This window comes from Eumetopias jubatus, unplaced genomic scaffold, assembly GCF_037043125.1.
Source record: "Eumetopias jubatus isolate StellerSeaLion01/CBP00866 unplaced genomic scaffold, mEumJub1_p1.0 scaffold_1, whole genome shotgun sequence".
NCBI lineage: Eukaryota > Metazoa > Chordata > Mammalia > Carnivora > Otariidae > Eumetopias > Eumetopias jubatus.
In genome coordinates, this window is record NW_028274807.1 from 3,424,709 (window position 1) to 3,443,548 (window position 18,840).

Below are 18,840 nucleotides of genomic sequence, written 5' to 3' on the forward strand. Positions count from 1 at the left end.
GATGGGCAGGGATGCCTCTGTGCCACTGCCTTTAGATGGTGCAGTGGGCCCGGGAGAGCACTTCTCTCTCTCTCTCTCTCTCTTTCTTAAAAAAACAAACACTAAAGCAACTAACTAAAGCCCAATCAAACACAACTTTCTGGTAGGAAATCTGACAGTATTATAAAAAAGCCTTAAAAGATTTATTTCAGGTTTTTTTTTTTTTAAGATTTTATTTATTTGACAGAGACACAGCAAGAGAGGGAACACAAGCAGGGGGAGTGGGAGAGGGAGAAGCAGGCCACCCACAGAGCAGGGAGCCCAATGCAGGGCTCGATCCCAGGACCCTGGGATCCTGACCTGAGCCGAAGGCAGACACTTAATGACTGAGCCACCCAGGCACCTATTTCGGGTTTAAAAAAAAAAAAAAAGACTGTGGAAGAAAGAGAAACCTAAATGTCGGAGAAATGGCCAAGGAAATTGGGCATATCTATACTGTAGGATAGGAAATGTTTAAAATAATGTTCACCAAGAGTTTTCCACGTCAAGGGAAAAGCAAGGCTCCTTCCCTCCCTGTGCCTGGCACTGCGCGGGACATGGCCACCTCAGCCACCTCCAGGCACAGACCTGCTGGAGGAGGAGACTCCCGGCAGGATCTGCCAGCAGGGGATCAGGGGGACCAGTGGAGGGAGGAAAGACAGGAGGCAGGTGGCAAGCGGGGAGGGACCAGGGCAGGCCAGGGAGTCTTCACAGGAAGCGATGGAAGCAAAGACCTGCAGGACCAGAGGGCCCTGGCCAAGCTGCTCCTTGAGGCAAGAGCCAAGGGAAGAGCCAGGGCCAGGGCCGCAGGGCAGGGATGCCCAGAAGCAGGGTGCAGAGGTGAGGACAAGGGCAATGCAGGGTCCTCAAGGCAGGGCTCAGCACGTGGAGAGAGGGACAACACTAGCTTTGCATTTTAAGAAACAAAATCACTTGGAAATATCCAAGGACTTCCAGGTGCAGAGAGCACCCCCATGCCTCAATTCCCCTAAGAAGCTAAGACACTTCAACATTTTTAAAAAGCCAAGAACAACAACAACAAGCCAACAAAAACAAAGTCTGTGCAACAGGAACCAAAGCAGGAATGCACAGAACTGGCCACCAAGGAAAGACACAACAGAAGAGGGAGGGAGCCTCAGGTCCCAGGCGCCACCTGCAACCTCACTGATGCAGGGCTGTGACCTCATTCGGGCCAGTCCCCCTGGTCTTGTCGCGACCCAGCTCCCTTCGAGTAGGGAGAAAAGCGGCCTCTGGGCCTTCCTCACTACAGGAAGCAGGAAGCAAAGACTGGAAGGTCTTCAACAAAACGAGCTCCAGGGCTCCACAGTCAAGAGGGGGATTGGACCCCATTCTGAACACAAAGAGCATCCCAAGACCTCAGGTGTCCCAAGAGAGGCTGCCCAGGCCTCGGCTGAGCTTCTCCCACTCCCTGCCTCCCCAGTTCCTTCAGGGCACAGAACCCGAAACACCCAGACCTTCATCGCAGCTGCAAGGAACACCAAGTCCATGGACAGTGGGAGGGCAGGCTAGAGGCTGTCGGGCACAGCCACACAACAGGAGCTGACAGCACAGCAATGATGCTGCCCCGACAAATGGGACAGGCCCCCCGCCACCCACGCCTGTGGAGGGGAAACACCGTGGTTCCTGCTCAGGTCAGCAACCGGTCATCCGCTTTCCTCAACACCCAGCTTTTCTTTAAAAGCAACAACACTCACTAGCATGGACATCAAAAAGGGAAACTCCCAATAAACTATAACTTAGGGGAGTCACAATTACCGGCAACTTGGCATCACTGGGAGAAATGATTTGAATAACACTATAGCGAGCCTTTCTAACACCAGCACATGATCAATGCATCATATCCTTAAAACTGAGCCTGCAACCTCACGCACCCTGAAGTATAAATATACAAAGCATTGGTCGTGTTTCAGTACCCGACCCATGGACTGTATTTAGAATGTGGAATAAAACTCAGGCGCTCACTTGTTGCCCATCTTGATAGCTGTCTATGCTTAATGTCTGTGTAGCCATCATGGTTAATGAGTTTTATAATAAAACATCACATCATCTTGAGTCAAAAGCAAATGGTGTCTGGGGAAACAAAAGCAGAAAAGCGTCAGTTAATAATTGCAGAGCATTCTTGGTCCCTTTATTCCCCAACATCCATATACTTTTTTAAAATGCGTATTTTCACACGGAGAGGAAAGAAGCACTCTTACTACGTTATAAGCCAACCCCCCAGCCTGATCCTGCTCACTTGGCGGCCCCGAGTTTCTATGTGCTCCGGACCTGGACTTGTTCTCACAGTTTCTGCCCACCCGGATGCATTCCCTCTAGTAACTGTCTACACGTGCAGGACACCGTCCTGGGCCCGGGGCTGCTACAGGGAGTCGGCGAGACTCTGCTCTCCTGGGGCGGCGAGGGCCAGGGGACCAGGCCACACAGAAGGGGTGCATCGGGCAGCCCCTGCACAGACTGAGGACAGGCTGTGGGGACAGAGCAGGAGCCAGCAGCTCCCCCAGCTGTGTGCTGGGGCAGCCCTTCTGGGAAGAGACCTGGCGACTGTGAGGTCAGGGAGACTGGATGGAAGGCAGGAATGACAAAGGGCACTCTCCTAACATCTGTATGTAGGAGCAGATGGAAATAATGGTTCATTTACTCGATGACAAGGCAAAGCTTCAAAGTAAGAATAATTCGAGTGGGGGCTACGCCGAGCCCCCCCCCCCATGAACACCTGCAATGTGGCACAGGAACCAGTCACTTGTTTGGCACTGGCTGCACCACTAAAGGTCACCAGGGGAAGTGATGCTTTGGGAGACCATGTTCAGTGGGAGAAATCCTGTCCAAGACTAGCAAGTCGGGGAAGGAGCGAGAAGCCTGGCTTCATATCTTAACCCACTCAGTGCACGCACCCTCCCTGAAGGCAGGTTCTCCCAGGGGGGGCCACTCCCCCCTGAGGAGTCTGAGTAACAGGGCCAAGACCGCACAGCTGGCCAGCCTGTCTCAGGAGTCCAGGGCCTCCCACCTGCCCAGGGAGCCAGCATGAGGTGGGGGCTAACATGACCTTGTGAAAAGCCAAGGGGCAAATGAGGTTACCCTCTTCCTTCAGCAAGTGCTCATGCCTCAAGTACCATCCTGTGCCCTGGGGGAGCCTGGGCTCCGGCGGAGACGGGCAGCAACCCGTCGGCACGCACGCAGGGTGTCAGGGAGGTGGTAGGCACCAACAGGTCACCTTGCACACGGGTGTCAGGAGGCGATGAGGACAACCAGGCAGGGACAGAGAAGACTGGGGGAGGGTCAGTAAAAGTGCGTGTGGGAGACACTCGGAGGCAGGAGGACCAGAAGGAGCCACCGTGTGGTGTGTGAGACGGACAGCTGGTGCGGCTGGGCAGACTGGTGAAGGAGAAGGGTAAGGGAAGGGAGCAGGACGCGCAGGCCCGGGTCCCACAGACTCTCACGGGCCACGGGGCCCCCTGTCTTGGGGACACAGGGAACCATGGGAGGGTCTGAGCAGAAGGGGGCTGTGACCGGGTCCCACAGACTCTCACGGGCCATGGGGCCCCCTGTCTTGGGGGCACAGGGAACCATGGGAGGGTCTGAGCAGAAAGGGGCTGTGACCGGGGCGCAAGGACAGGTGTGCAGCCACGGACGGGCAGGGGGGCCATGCGGGGTTCCCACCTGAGCAACCGGCAGAGCAGAGCCGCATGTCCTGAAATGGAGCAGACGGAGAGGAGCGGGTTCTGTGGCCTGGGAGGAGAAAGCAAGAGTCGGGGCATTTTAGGTTTGAGGTGCTTCTCACACACATTCCAAACAAATGAGACTGTGCCAGAAATGCAAACTCGGTGACCATCAGGGTGTGGCTGGTTCGAGGAGAGGGCTGAACGGTGTCCTCCAGGAGATCGCCAAATCCCAGCCCCTCGTCCTTGCAAATGGGACCTTCTCTAGAAAAAGGGTCTTTACGCAGGTAATTATGTGAAGGGTCTTAAGATGAGATTATCCTGGATTTAGGGGAGGCCCTAAATCCAATGACTGGTGTCCCTTAAGAGTGGGGAGAGGAAGATCTGAGACATACAGAGGGGAACGCCACGTGAAGACAGAAGCCAAGACTGGGGTGATGTTGCCACAAGCCAAGAACATCTGGAGCCACCAGGAGCTGAAAGAGATTCCAGGCTGATTTCAGGTTCTGGCCACCAGAGTCGCAGGTTTCGTCCATCGGTTTGTGGGACTTTGTTCCAGCAGCTCCAGGACACTGAGTCAGTATGTGGAGCCTCCAGCCTGGGTGAGGCCACCCCAGAGAGAGGGGGTGGACCACACGAGAGTCAGGAGGTTGGGAAATCTGGGACACCCTGCGCAGAATGGGGAGCGGCAGTCGGCAGGACAAGAATAGAACCAAGTGGTGCCGCTGACACCAGTGGAGGAGGCGGATGGAGGAGGGGACGTCGGCCACGTCACCACAGCTGACCACGGCCATGGGGACCTGCAGGGGTGTGTCCATGTGCTGGGGAGAGGAAGGGCATGACCGGAGTGGGCAGCACAGAAGCGCAGGACGTGGCCAGCCCAAGGCCAGGAAGTGAACTCGTGTGGCCTCGTTACTTAGGTTGCCCTCTCTGCCCCTGGCACCCCCATCCTGAGACGGACACAAACCGGTCACTGAGCACCTCCCAATGGTCTCTGCCTTGACCAAAAGCTGGCCGTCCTCCTAGCATCTTACCCTCCCCTCCACCCCAGGGCAGCGACTCCAAACAGCACCCCCCCACACAACCCTGAGCACAGCAGGGGCTCACGTGCAGCTCTAGTCTTACCCTCCACTGTCCACCTTTCAGAAAGGCAAATCTGTGAAAACGCCCCTGCGGGTCAAGTCCGTGGGCGGCAGCACCCCGGCCAGCCCTCCCCAACTGGAGGCTGTGCCAACAGTCAGAGGGCACCACGCTATTCTCTCCCGCAGCCTGGCGCTCCCCCAGCCTGCCAGTTCTGCTGGAACACTCTGGCCTTCTCTGGGCCTGGCCAGCTAGCGAATATGCCTCATCATCCACATGGCTGTCCCCAGAGTCTGCCCAGCAGCTCGCCCGCACCTGGCGTGCGCATCTCTCCCGGGGCCTCACATCCAGCCCGTGCTCAGTGCTGCGGTACCTCGTGGTTTCCCTCCACGCTACGCGTTCCTTAAGGGCCAAGGACCCTGTCCTGCTGCGGCCCCAACGACCAGCACCATCTCCGATCACGAAGTACAGAGCTCACCATTGACCGCATGGTCTGGATGCCCAGCTCACCCCAGCTCTGCCTGCCCCGGTGCCCACATCAATGGGCTGTGCTCTCAACCTCGTCTAATCTCTGTCACCGTCACTTTCGTGGCTGCTGGCACGAAAACTCCCGAGGCCGGGCTACGCCTGATTCAACCCCGGCCTGGAGAGAGCAGGGCAGCCACTGGCTCGCGATGCCAGTGACTGCTGAACCAGAAGAAGAGCAGAGACTTTGTGGGAGGATCCAAGTCCCCAGTCCCCGTGTCACCTGTCAGTCAATGGAAAGCCACCCTCTCTCAGTGAACATCTACAGAACAGGCAGAGAGAAAAGTAACTCCCTGATTTCTCAGCTTTACTTTCTCGGCCATGGAGACCTCGGGCCAGTGCATCTGTGCAGGGGCCTGCTTCCACATGTTTTATCTAACCCCACACAAATGCAGCAGGGGGGTGCGAGCGCCGCCTTCCAGAGCAGGCACGCCAGACCAGGAGACTCGCCCAGAAAGTGATGGGGCCAACGCAGGACCTGACTCTGGGTGACCAAGGGCTCATTTTCTCAGACCTGCACAGTGGAAATGGAGGTTTCCCTCCATCAGCCATCTGAAAGTCCGAGACTATTCAAAGCAGAAAATATTTTATAAAACTTCCATTTAAAGAATAGCTAAACTAAGGAAAAAAGACACGTCCCTCCCCTGGCTGTCTCGGCCGTGTGGGCCAAGCCCTGAGCTGCCTCTGTTAACTCCACTGATGTACACCTTCCAGGATATGGCCCAATGCCGAATCTGACTCTACAGCGGCCCGTTCTAGATCAAAACCATGCCGGCCCAGAAATACCCGTGTCAGAAGAAGTCTACATCTACTCATTTATTGGTGTCAGAACTTACACTGGCTTTAATGCAGTTATGCTAATTCCAAACAGCGGCAACTGAAGAGAAATGAGCAGGGCCCCGCGTGAGCTCCATCTGGAGGGTCTTCTCCTGGATAAACCCTGCCACGTGTGCAGGTGGCCATGTGGCCCTCACTGACTTGCCCAGAGGGACTTGGGCACAGGAAGTGGGGCCGATCCAGAGGCCCCGAGTCTCCTGCACTAACCCACTCTTCTAGAATCGATGTGATGTTCAACCACAAAGCAAAGCCCATAGGAGATGAGGCGGTACCGTGTCCACCCATATCCCTCCCCACACGCGTCAGCTGTGCCGTGTTCAACTCTGAAACCATTCTTCCTCACGTGACAGGAAGAGGCTTCCCTTCATTTAGGCACGAAGTCACAAACGACCTGATGCGCGAGACACTCTTAGCAAGAACACCTACCAAGAGCTTTCTGCAACAATCCAGTGGCTCAGATTTTAAAAGTATACTTCCTTGGGTTTTTTGTTTGTTTAGTTAAAGGATAGATAGGCAGATTTTTAAGATTGGGAAGGATGGGGACGCCTGGTGGCTCCGTCAGTGAGGTGTCTGCCTTCCACTCGGGTCATGATCCCAGGGTCCTGGGATCGAGCCCTGCATCAGGCTCCCTGCTCAGCGGGGAGTCTGTTTCTCCCTCTGCCTGCTGCTTCCCCTGCTTGGCGCTCTCTCTGACAAATAAATAAATCTCTAAAAAAAAAAGATTGGGAAAGGATGTTCCAGTTTGAGAAGACACATAAATATACAGTGAATAAATATAGGGCTGTCAGTGCAGAGAAGGGAGCAACACATAGAGACACTGGAGGGCTCAAATGAGCCCTGCTCTCCTGGAGTGGACATGGAGTTGTTCGTATGAATTCATGTGTTGAACACACACAGACATACGGAAATAGAGGCACACCTCACCTACACTCACATACACGTGGGAAGCATGTGCACACACTTCCCCAGTCCTGTCCACTGAGAGGGTTGAGAAGCAGGGACACCCAGTAGCAAAGAGTCAGTATCCAGATCTTAGTCGATAAATAGCATTCCCCAATACAAAGAATTACGGCTCCTTAGAGAAGTGGCTGATTCGATTCCAGGGCTGGAGCAGGGAAAGTATAAGATGAGCCTGAAACCTGTGCTCAAAACAATTATGGGGGAAATGACAAAAGGACAGACAAACCAGCTTATAGAAGCTCTCACTGGCCAAAAGCAGGACAACGTGAGGAATGACATATGATAGTAGTCGGGAGTAAAACAAGAATCTGTTGAGTCCAATAAAATATCTAGGAATAAACCTAACCGAAGAGATGAAAGACCTGTACTCTGAAAACTATAAAACACTGATGAAAGAAACTGAAGATGACACAAAGACATGGAAAAACATTCCATGTTCATGGATTGGAAGAACAAATATTGTTAAAATGCCTATGCTACCCGAGGCGCCTGGGTGGCTCAGTCAGTTAAGCAACTGCCTTCAGTTCAGGTCATGATGCCCAGGGACCTGGGATCGAGCCCCACATCGGGCTCCCTGCTCAGCAGGGAGCCTGCTTCTCCCTCTCCCTCTGCCTGCCACTTCCCCTGCTTGTGCTCTCTCTGTGTCAAATAAATAAAATCTTTTTTAAAAATGTCCATACTACCCAAAGCAATCTACACATTTAGTGCAATCCCTATTAAATTCCAATAGCATTTTTCACAGAACTAGAAAAAACAAGCCTAAAATTTGCATGGAACCACAAAAGAATCACCAAAGTGTTCTTTTTTTTTTTTAAGATTGTATTTATTTATTTGACAGAGAGAGACACAGCGAGAGAAGGAACACAAGCAGGGGGAGTGGGAGAGGGAGAAGCAAGCTTCCCGCTGAGCAGGGAGACCGATGCGGGGCTCGATCCCAGAACCCTGGGATCATGACCTGAGCCGAAGGCAGACGCTTAACAACTGAGCCACCCAGGTGCCCCAAGAATTGCCAAAGCATTCTTGAAAAAGAAAAGCAAAGCTGGAGGCATCACAATTCCAGACTTCAAGCTCCTTACAAAGCTGTAGTCGTCAAGACAGCATGGTACTGGCACAAAAATAGACACATAGCTCAATAGAACAGAATAGAAAACCCAGAAAAGAACCCACAACTCTATGGTCAATTAATCTTCAACCAAGCAGGAGAAAACATCCCATGGAAAAAAGACAGTCTCTTCAACAAATGGTGTTGGGAAAACTGGTCAGCTACATGCAAAAGAATGAAATTGGACCACTTTCTTACACCATACACAAAAATAAATTCAAAATGGGTTAAAGACCTAAATGTGAAACCTGAAACCATAAAAACCCTAGAAGAGAGCACAGGCAGTAATTTCTGTGTTTCTAGATGTGTCTCCTGAGGCAAGGGAAACAAAAGCAAAATTAAACTACTGGGATTCCGTCAAAAAAAAAAAAAAAGCTTCTTCACAGCAAAAGAAACAATCAACAAAACCAAAAGACAACCTACGGAATGGGAGAAGATACTTGCAAATGACATAACTGAAAAAGGATTATTATCTAAAATAGTTAAAGAACTTATAAAACTCAACACCCAAAACCAAACACTCCAATTAAAAACTGGGGAGACATGAATAGACATTTCTCCAAAGACATCCAGATGGCCAACAGACACACTACACTCATCATCAGGGAAATGCAAATCAAAACCACAATGAGATACCACCTCACACCTGTCACAATGGCTAAAATCAATAACCCAAGAAACGACAGATGTTGGCGAGGATGCAGAGAAACCCTCGTGCACTGCTGGTGGGAATGCAAGCTGGTGCAGCCACTCTGGAGAACAGTATGGAGTTTCCTCAAAAAGTTAAAAACAGAGCTACCCTACGATCCAGCAAACGCACCACTGGTATTTTACAAAAACACTAATTCAAGAGTAGTCAAGATGGAGGGGTAGGGGAGTAGGGGACCCTAATTTTGTCTTGTCCCTGGAATTCAGCTAGATAGTCATCAAATCATTCTGAACACCTGCAAAATCAACCGGAGATCTGAGAAAAGAATTGCTGCAATTTTACGAATAGGAAAGCGACCACTTTTTGCAAGGTAGGAAGTGCAGAGACATGAATCCAAGGCAATATGTTGGAAGATAAACCGCAGGAGGAAGGAGCCTCTGTAAGCAGCTATGGGAAAGTGTAAGCAGTGGAACACAAAATCATAACTTTTAGAAATCTGCCTGAAAGGCACTCACGGGGCCAAGCAGGGCGGAATTCCAGGTGGGACGGCGTGGTCTCAGGGTCCCTGGGGTCACAAAAAGAATGGGCGTGCCCAAGGGTGGCAGAGTTCCCAGGCATCGAAGCAGAAATCGACTGCGATCAGCGAGCCCAGGCGCCAGCTTTCTGCTCAGTGTTGCCACAAACTGAGAACTGCTGCAGGGTCGGGTAACCACTTTCGAAGCAAGGACCCAGCAAGCAGCAGAACCAGGGTGAGACACCCCCTTCCTGCCCCAAGAGGAGTGGCGTGGGTGCGCACCACAGGAGTGTGCAGTTTGGAGACTCCAGACGGGTCGCGTACCTGAGATAAAAACTCTAGGTCACAGGCTGGGTAAACACAGGAGAATGATTGACTGCTTTTCTGTGGGGGCTCGTGAAGAGTGGGGGGTGTGAATTTCAGCTCCAGGGCTGGAGTTCGGGGTGCCACCATTTTCATCCACATGGCTCTGGAGCTGCTTATATGACGAGCCAGGCCTCCTGTAAGCGGGGTACAACTCTGCCAGAGCAAAGACACCTGACAATCAGTGTAACAGGCCCCTCTCCCAGATCAGCAGAACTTCAGGCTAATACCAAGTTTACCGATCATACCGAACTGCAAGACTCCAACTCTTGGAGAAAACAGTATATAGCATTCGTGGTTTTTTTCTTATGTTTCTTTAGTCTTTCAGTTTTATATTTTATTTCCTTTTTAGCTATTTTCTTATATTATCAATTCTTTTTTTTAAGTCTTTTTGATTTTCATTTTTACATTTACATTCCATATGTATTTTTCATTTCTGGCTTCCTTTCGTTGTATTCAATTTTATTTTTGTATATATATAAGGTTTCCTTTCCTATTTTGGGATCTAGTTTATTGTTCTGTTTAACTCCTTGTTTGATTCTTTTTTTTGTTTGTTTCTGTTCTCTTCTGATTTGTTTAGTGTGTATTTTTCTGCTGTCATAGTTGCTATTTCTGTATTTTCTCTCTCTTTCATCTATTCATTTCTGGACATAATGACAAGACCAAAGAACTCACCCCAAAAGAGAGAACAAGAGGCAGTACTCACTGCCAAGGATTTAGTCAATATGGATATTAGTAAAATATCAGAGCTAGAATTCAGAATAACAATTATAAAGATACCAGCTGGGCTTGAAAAAAGCAGAGAAGGCACTAGAGAATCTCTTACTGGAGAAATAAAAGAACTAAAATCTAATCAGGTAAAAATAAAAAAGGCTATTACTGAGATGCAATAAAAAATGGAGGCTCTGCTAGGATAAATGAGGCAGAAAAGAGTTAATGATATAGAAGACAAAATGATGGAGAATAAGGAAGCTGAGAAAAAGATAAACAACTACTGGATCACAAGGGAAGGTTTTGAAAGATCAGTGATTCCATCAAGTGAAACAACAGTAGAATAATTGGGGTCCCAGAGGAAGAGGAAAGAAAGATGGGGCAGAAAGATTATTTGAACAAATTATAGCTGAGAACTTCCCTAATCTGGCAAAGGAAACACACATTCAAATCCAGGAGGCACAGAGAACCACCTCCCCCCTCAAAAATCAATAAAAACAGGTCAACACCTCCACATATAATAGTGAAGCTTGCCATAATAGTGAAGCTTGCAAATTTCAGAGATAAAGAGAAAATCCTGAAAGCAGCTCAGGACAAGAGGTCCTTAACCTACATGGCTAGAAACATAAGGTTGGCAGCAGACCGGTCCACAGAGACCTGGCAGGACAGAAGGACTGGCATGATATATTTACGGTGATAAATGAGAAAAATATGCAGCCAAGAATACTTTATCCAGCTAGGATGACATTCAGAATAGAAGGAGAGATAGAGGGCGCCTGGGTGGCTCAGATGGTTAAGCATCTGCCTTCGACTAATGTCATGATCTCAGGGTCCTGGGATTGAGTCCCGCATCGGGCTGCCTGCTCCTTGGGAGCCTGCTTCTCTCTCTGCCTCTCTCTCTCTCTCTGTCTCTCATGAATAAATAAATAAAATCTTTAATAAAAAAAAAAAAAAAAGGAGAGATAGAGAGCTTCCAGGACAAACAGAAACTAAAAGAATTTGTGATCACTAAACCAGATCTGCAAGAAATATTAAAGGGGATCCTTTGAGCAAAGAGAGAGCCCAAAAGTAACAAAGACCAGAAAGGAACAGAGACTATATACAGAAACAGTGACTTCACAGGTAATACAATGGCAATAAGTTCGTATCTTTCAATAATTACTCTGAATGTAAGTGGACTAAATGCTCTAATCAAAGGACACAGGATATCAGTTTGGATAAAAAAAAAAAAAAAAGACCCATTGATATGCTGTCTGCAAAGATGCCTCCAGATTGAAAGTGAGGGGGTGGAAAACCATTTATCATGCTAATGGACATCAAAAGAAAGCTGGGGTAGCAATCCTTATATGAGAGAAATGAGATTTTAAACCAAAGACTAATAAGAGATGAGGAAGGATATTACATCATAATAAAAGGGTCTATCCAACAAGAAGATCTAACAATTGTAAATATTTATGCCCCTAACATGGGAGCAGCCAATTATATAAACCAATTAATAACAAAATTAAAGAAACACATTGATAATAATACAATAATAAGGCGACTTCAGCACCCCACTCACAGCAGTGGACAGATCATCTAAGCAGAAGACCCAGGGCCAGATGGCTTCCCAAGGGAATTCTACCGAACATTTAAAGAAGAATTAATACCCATTCTTCTGAAGCTCTTTCAAAAAAACAGAAATGGAAAGAAAACTTCCAAACTCATACTATGAGGCCAGCGTTGCCTACCCCAAAACCAGACAAAGAACCCACCAAAAAGGAGAATTACAGACCAATATCCCTGATAAACATGGATGCAAAAATTCTCACCAAAATACTAACTAATAGGATCCAACAGTACATTAAAAGGATTATTCACCAAGACCAAGTGGGATTTATTCCTGGGCTGCAAGTGTAGTTCAACATCTGAATCAGAAAAGAAGTCAAACTCTCACTCTTTGCAGATAACATGATACTCTATGTGGAAAACCCAAAAGACTCCACCACAAAACTGCTAGAACTCAGAGGAATTCAGCAAAGGGCAGGATACTGACTCAATGCACAGAAATCAGGTGCATTTCTATACACTATAGATACACTAACAGTGAGACAGAAGAAAGAGAAATTATCAATCCCATCTATAATTGCAACAAAAACCGTAAGATACCTAGGAATAAACCTAACCAAAAAGGTAAAGGAAGGATCTCTACTCTGAAAACTATAAAACACTTATGAAAGAAGTTGAGGAAGACAGAAGGAGATGGAAAAACGTTCCATGCTCGGGGCGCCTGGGCGGCTCAGTCGGTTAAATGTCTGCCTTCGGCTCGGGTCGTGATCCCAGGGTTCTGGGATCGAGCCCTGCATCGGGTTTCCTGCTCCGCGGGAGGCCTGCTTCTCCCTCTCCCACTCCCCCTGCTTGTGTTCCCTCTCTTGCTGTGTCTCTCTCTGTTAAATAAATAAAATCTTTAGGGTGCCCGGGTGGCTCAGTTGGTTAAGCGACTACCTTCGGCTCAGGTCACGATCCTGGAGTTCCAGGATCGAGTCCCACATCGGGCTCCCTACTTGGCAGGGAGTCTGCTTCTCCCTCTGACCCTCTTCCCTCTCGTGCTCTCTATCTCTCATTCTCTCTCTCTCAAATAAATAAGATCTTTAAAAAAATAAAAATAAATAAATAAATAAATAAATAAAATCTTTAAAAAAAAAAAGAAAAGAAAAATGTTCCATACTCATGGATTGGAAGGAGAAATACTGTTAAAAGTCTATGCTACCCAGAGCAATCTATACATTCGATGCAATCCCTATCAAACTACCATCAACATTTTCAGAGCTGGAACCAAATAATCCTAAAATTTGTATGGAACCAAAAAGACCCTGAATAGTCAAAGGAACATTGAAAAAGAAAACCAATGCTGGTGGCATCACAATTCCAGACTTCAATCTCTATTACAAAGCTGTAATCATCAAGACAGTATGGTACTGGCACAAAATACAGACACATAGATCAATGGAACAGAATAGAAAACCCAGAAATGGACCCTCACCTCTATGGTCAACTAATTTTTGACAAAGCAGAAAAGAACATCCAATGGAAAGAAGACAGTCTCTTCAATAAATGGTATTGGGAAAATTGGACAGCCACATGCAGAAGAATGAAACTGGACCATTTCCTTACACCATACACAAAAATAAACTCAAAATGGATGAAAGACCTAAATGTGAGATAGGAAAGCATCAATATCCTAGAGAACACAGGCAGCAACCTCTTTGACCTCAGCCACAGCCACAACTTATTTTAATTTAAATTCAATTAATTAACATATAATGTATTATTTATTTCCGGGGTGCAGGTCTGTGAATCATCAGTCTTATATGATATCCAGTGCTCATTACAACATATACCCTCCCCTACGTCCATCACCCAGTTACCCCATCTTCCCCACCCCCCCCTCACGCCTTCAAAGGCAAGGGAAAGAAAAGCAAAAATGAACTATTGGGACTTAATCAAGATAAAAAGCTTTTGCACAGCAAAAGGAAACAGTCAACAAAACCAAAAGACAACCTACAGAATGGGAGAAGATATCTACAAATGCCTTATCAGATAAAAGGCTAGTTTCCAAAATCTATAAAGAACTTATCAAACTCAACACCCAAAACAAATAATCCAGTCAAGAATTGGGCAGAAGACATGAACAGACATTTCTCCAAAGAAGACATACAAATGGCCAACAGACACATGAAAAAATGCTCCACATCATTTGGCATCAGGGAAATCCAAATCAAAACCACAATGAGATAGCGCTTCACACCAGTCAGAATGACTAAAACAAGTCAAGAAACAACAGATGTTGGCGGGGATGCGGAGCAAGGGGAACCCTCTCACACTGTTGGTGGGAATGCAAGCTGGTGCAGCCACTCTGGAAAACAGTATGGAGGGTCCTCAAAAAATTGAAAATAGAGCTACCTTATGACCCAGCAATTGGTCGGTATTTACCCCAAAGATACAAATGTAGTGATCCAAAGGGGCACCTGCACCCCAACGTTTATAGCAGCAATGTCCACAATAGGCACACTATGGAAAGAGCCCAGATGTCCATCAACACAACTGGATAAAGAAGATGTGGTTCATAGACACAAGGAAATACTACTCAGCCAACAAAAATATGAAATCTTGCATCGGCAACTATGTGGATGGAACTAGAGGGCATTATGCTAAGCGAAATAAGTCAGAGAAAGACAATTATCATACAATGTCACTCATGTGGAATTTAAGAAACAAAACAGAGGAGCATAGAGGAAGGGAGGGGAAAATAAAACAAGAAGAAATCAGAGAGGGAGACAAACCATAAGACACTCTTAATCATAGGAAACAAACTGAGGGTTGCTAGAGGGGAAGGGGGAGGGGGATGGGGTAAGTGGGTGATGGGCATTAAGGAGGGCACGTGATATAATGAGTACTGGGTGTTATATACAACTGATGAATCAGTAAACTCTACCTCTGAAACTAATAATACGCTATGTATTAATTGAAGTTAAATTAAAAAAAAAGTAAAACAAAAAATTTTTAAAAACCCACTAATTCGAAGGGATACATGTACCCCTCTGTTTACAGCAGCATTATCTACAACAGCCAAGATATGGAAGCAGCCCACGTGTGCACTGACTGATGAATGGGTAAAGAAGAGGTGGTGTGTGCGTGCGCACGTGCGTGCGTGCGTGTGTGTGATGGACTATTACTCAGCCATAAAAAAGAATGAAATCTTGCCATTTGCAACAACGTGGATGGAGCTAGAGAGTATTATGCTAAGTGAAATAACAGTCAGAAAAAGACAAATACCTTATGATTTCACTCATATGTGAAACCTGAGACACAAACAAGCAAAGACAAGAAGAGAGAGGGAGGCAAACCAAGAAACAGACTCTTAACTATAGAGAACAAACCAATGGTCATCAGAGGGACGTCGGGGAGGGGATGGGGCAAACAGGGATGGACATTAGGGCGCGTACCCGTCGTGATAAGCACTGGGTGACTGAAAATAAAAGCAAAAAAGGAATCGTGAGTCCATATTGATATACATACATACATGAATAAATATTGGGGGAAAGGGAAAGCTCTAAATTATAGTAGAGTTCCAACCAATGTATAGAGGCAGATGCAATTCAATCACTGGCAACGAGGACCGGGGACAGTAATCGCTCCTTCAGGAAAGAACCATCATGGAGGCCAATACTAAGTGTGAGAAATTGGAAATGCACATGGTCTCCCAATACCCGCCACAAGATACTACTAATTATAAGGGAAAACTGTAGCTTCACAATGAAGAGACCTGGCAGAAAACATCCTAACCAAATGGTGAAAATTCACATAATCGGTAATGAGATAAAGAACTTCACAGCCCTCCCGGAAAGGACAGATAAAACTTCCGAGTAGTCCTGCCCAATCCTGAGGCTATGCTCACAAACCAAAATTGAGGGGCAATCTACAAAGTAACTGGCCAGCAAGCTTCCAAAGTGTCTACACGAGAGAGGCTGATGGACCTCTCCAGAAAGGGAAGTGACAGGTAAATATGTGTGATCCTGAACTGGGTCCTGAGCCCCAAAAATGTTATTTCCTCTTTGCTTTAAAGCTCATTAGTGAGACAACTGGCAAAAGTTACATAAAGTCAGAGTGGATAAGAGTATTTTATCAGTTACCTTCCTAATTTTGATAACTGTGCTATGGTTAATTAAGACAGTATCCTCGCTTTGAAATGCATACTGAAGTATTTAGCCTAAGAGGGGCGTCATGTCTGTAACTTACTCTCAAGTCCACGTGCACACATACGTGGATATCCATGTGCACACGTGCGCGCACACACATGGTGAAATGGGGGGGCATATATTTGGTAAAATGTTAACTCTGGGGAAGGTATATGGGAAATCTTTGTATAATTTTTGCAACGTCTCTATAAGACTGAAATTCAAAGCAAGAAGTTTTTTAAAGTTTAACACTTCCAGGGTTATAAAAAAAGATGAGGGTCTCTTCTGAGTTCAAAGGGAGTAAAGAAGGAACAACCAAATGAGCACATTACAAGCTGCAAGAGGCGTAGGGGCTCTAGGGGTGCCACATGGAGTGGACGGGAGCGATTTGAGAGACTGAGGGTTGCTACCCACACGGCAGTGCTACTCACTTGTACAGAACACCTCTGTTTTGAGGAGCAAGGGCTGCGATATTTTGGGGTGTGGTTGCAATACCCAGAACTTACTTCAAATGGTCAATAGGCACACAGACACAGCTAAACAAAGTGTGGCCAGAGTCAACAACTGTTGGAATCTACGTGGTAGGGGATCTCCGTTCTACTCTTTCAAACTTTTTGTCTCAAAATGTTAATAAATATTGGGGAAAATTCAGAATTTTGTTCAAAAACATACGGATTTTTTTTTTTAAGATTCTATTTATTTGACAGGGGGAGCACACAAGCAGAAGGAGCGGCAGGGGCAGAGGGAGAAGCAGGCCCCCCGCTGAGCAGGGGGAGCCAGATGTGGGGCTCGATCCCAGGACCCTGGGATCATGACCTGAGCCGAAAGCAGACACTTAATCAACTGAGCCACCCAGGCGCCCCCCCAAAAAATATGGATTTGCAGTCCTTCTCTCAATAAAACTGGTTAAAGCCACATAATTACTACAACCATCATAAATGGAAAATTTGACATTTGTGCCAAATGCTTTGAAAACATGTGCTTCCTCTACAATAGAATACCATGCAAGGAATTTTTTAAAAAGGGCCGGGGGGGGGGGTGGAGGTAACTCTATAACTAACACATGCTGTTGTGTAAAAACAGGGGCAGAGTAGGAAGGTGACCAACATTCCTACAGGACAGGACACCAAAGAGCTGGAGGAAAGTGCCAGCAGGTGGCGCCGTTGGCTCGTGAGGCTGAAAGGGGCGGCAAAGCCCCACAGACGGCACCAGCCCATGGAAGGGCCATCTGCAAATGTGTTGCTCCTAACTTGAGGAGCCCCTCTCCAAATTCCACTCCCCAACACAATGCTCCACCACTTCTAGGTAGGAGCGCTGACTGCTACCTGCAAGCAGGCAGGCAAACAGCTCCCAGCAGCATTCACTGGGTTCACCCTGCACGACTTCTTGCGCTCAGGAGGATGCCTCCATCCACCTGCTCAGATGCAAGCCCTTCAGGCTGCCAGCCAAGCCAGGCACGAACCACAGTCTGAGCGCCTAAGGGAAATCTAGCATTAACTGGAAAATAAACTAAAAGCATCCAACCCAAGGATGAACGGTCAGCAAGCTCATCTTTATCAAAAACTGTTTTGTTAGGCATCATGTAAAAACCAAGGCTAATTTGAGATTTGGAATCAATTAATCCCTATTTCTCCCCTCCATTACACAGAAAAATAAGTTCCCATTATGTTCAAACTCAAACAACAGGGCTAACTTAACTTTTTAACATCACACGGAGCTCTAAAATCTAACTCGAAGAATTGTCAACCCAACGTACTTATAATACCGTGGTGTTGAAGGGTTGGATGTGGTTTTTGTCTGTTTTATTTCTACAAGTTTCATCCAATAAAAAAAGGGTACATCATGTACTGAAGTTGTCACTTTGGCACCTTTTCAAGAGTTCTAGCCAGACTAATACAGATGAAGAAAACACAGTTTTCTCATCTTCACGTACAGAAATATTAAAACTCACCAGTAATCAAAGAAATATAAAATTTTAAATATTAAATTTAAACAAGAGTCTCAGGCACCTGGGTGGCTCAGTCGTTGGGCGTCTGCCTTCGGCTCAGGTCATGATCCCTGGGTCCTGGGATTGAGCCCCATATCGGGCTCTCTGCTCCGCAGGAAGCCTGCTTCTCCCTCTCCCACTCCCCCTGCTTGTGTTTCCTCTCTCGCTGTCTCACTCTCTCTGTCAAATAAATGAATAAAATCTAAAAATAAATTAAAATAAAATAAAACAAAGAGTCTCACACTTAGCTGGCAGAGATGAAGTGAAACCTGGAACCCTGAAGGAGTCCTGAGACTCAGGAACCGTGTGACTAGTCTGAAGAGCAATTTGACCACATGTACAATTTGCCATTAAAAAAATGTTAACACTCTTGTCAAAATCAACCTAAGACTATAATGTAGGTGTTGTGACCTTAAAGGCAGATCAAAGTACGAAATGTGGCCCAAATCCAATAGGCAGGCATTTTAATGTTTTTATGCATTCCTGTCCAGGCAGATGGGAAGAAGAAGTTTAGTTTTTCAGAAAAGAACAGTATTAACGGACTGGTTGAATCCCACTGACTGGTGAAGTCTCTTGTGCTCAGAGCAGGTGGATGAATCAGGGAAGGCTCCCATGGGCTGGGAAACCTTGCATGGGGGGCAGAGGGCAGGCAGAGGCCCTAACAGGGCAGGGCCTGTCTCTCATCATCCCCACCATGACC

At 47.1% G+C, this 18,840-nt stretch overlaps 1 protein-coding gene across 6 annotated transcripts in view; it reads right to left on the reverse strand.

The window, feature by feature from the left end:
• The window catches only part of PKNOX1 (PBX/knotted 1 homeobox 1), a 59,559-nt gene that overhangs the window by 25,921 nt on the left and 14,798 nt on the right, over positions 1 to 18,840 (reverse strand). For 4 of the 6 annotated variants that reach the window (XM_088023747.1, XM_088023744.1, XM_028126461.2 and 1 more), the window contains exons 2-3: positions 3,697 to 3,765; positions 2,002 to 2,109 (exon numbers count right to left, since the gene is read on the reverse strand). The exons of 1 other annotated variant lie outside the window; for it this stretch is intronic. In XM_088023747.1, the coding sequence (XP_087879873.1) occupies positions 2,002 to 2,052 (51 nt within the window). In that variant the 5' untranslated portion in view covers positions 2,053 to 2,109; positions 3,697 to 3,765. The remainder of the gene's footprint in view (positions 1 to 2,001; positions 2,110 to 3,696; positions 3,766 to 18,840) is intronic. One more of the 6 variants, XM_088023746.1, reaches the window with a different exon arrangement.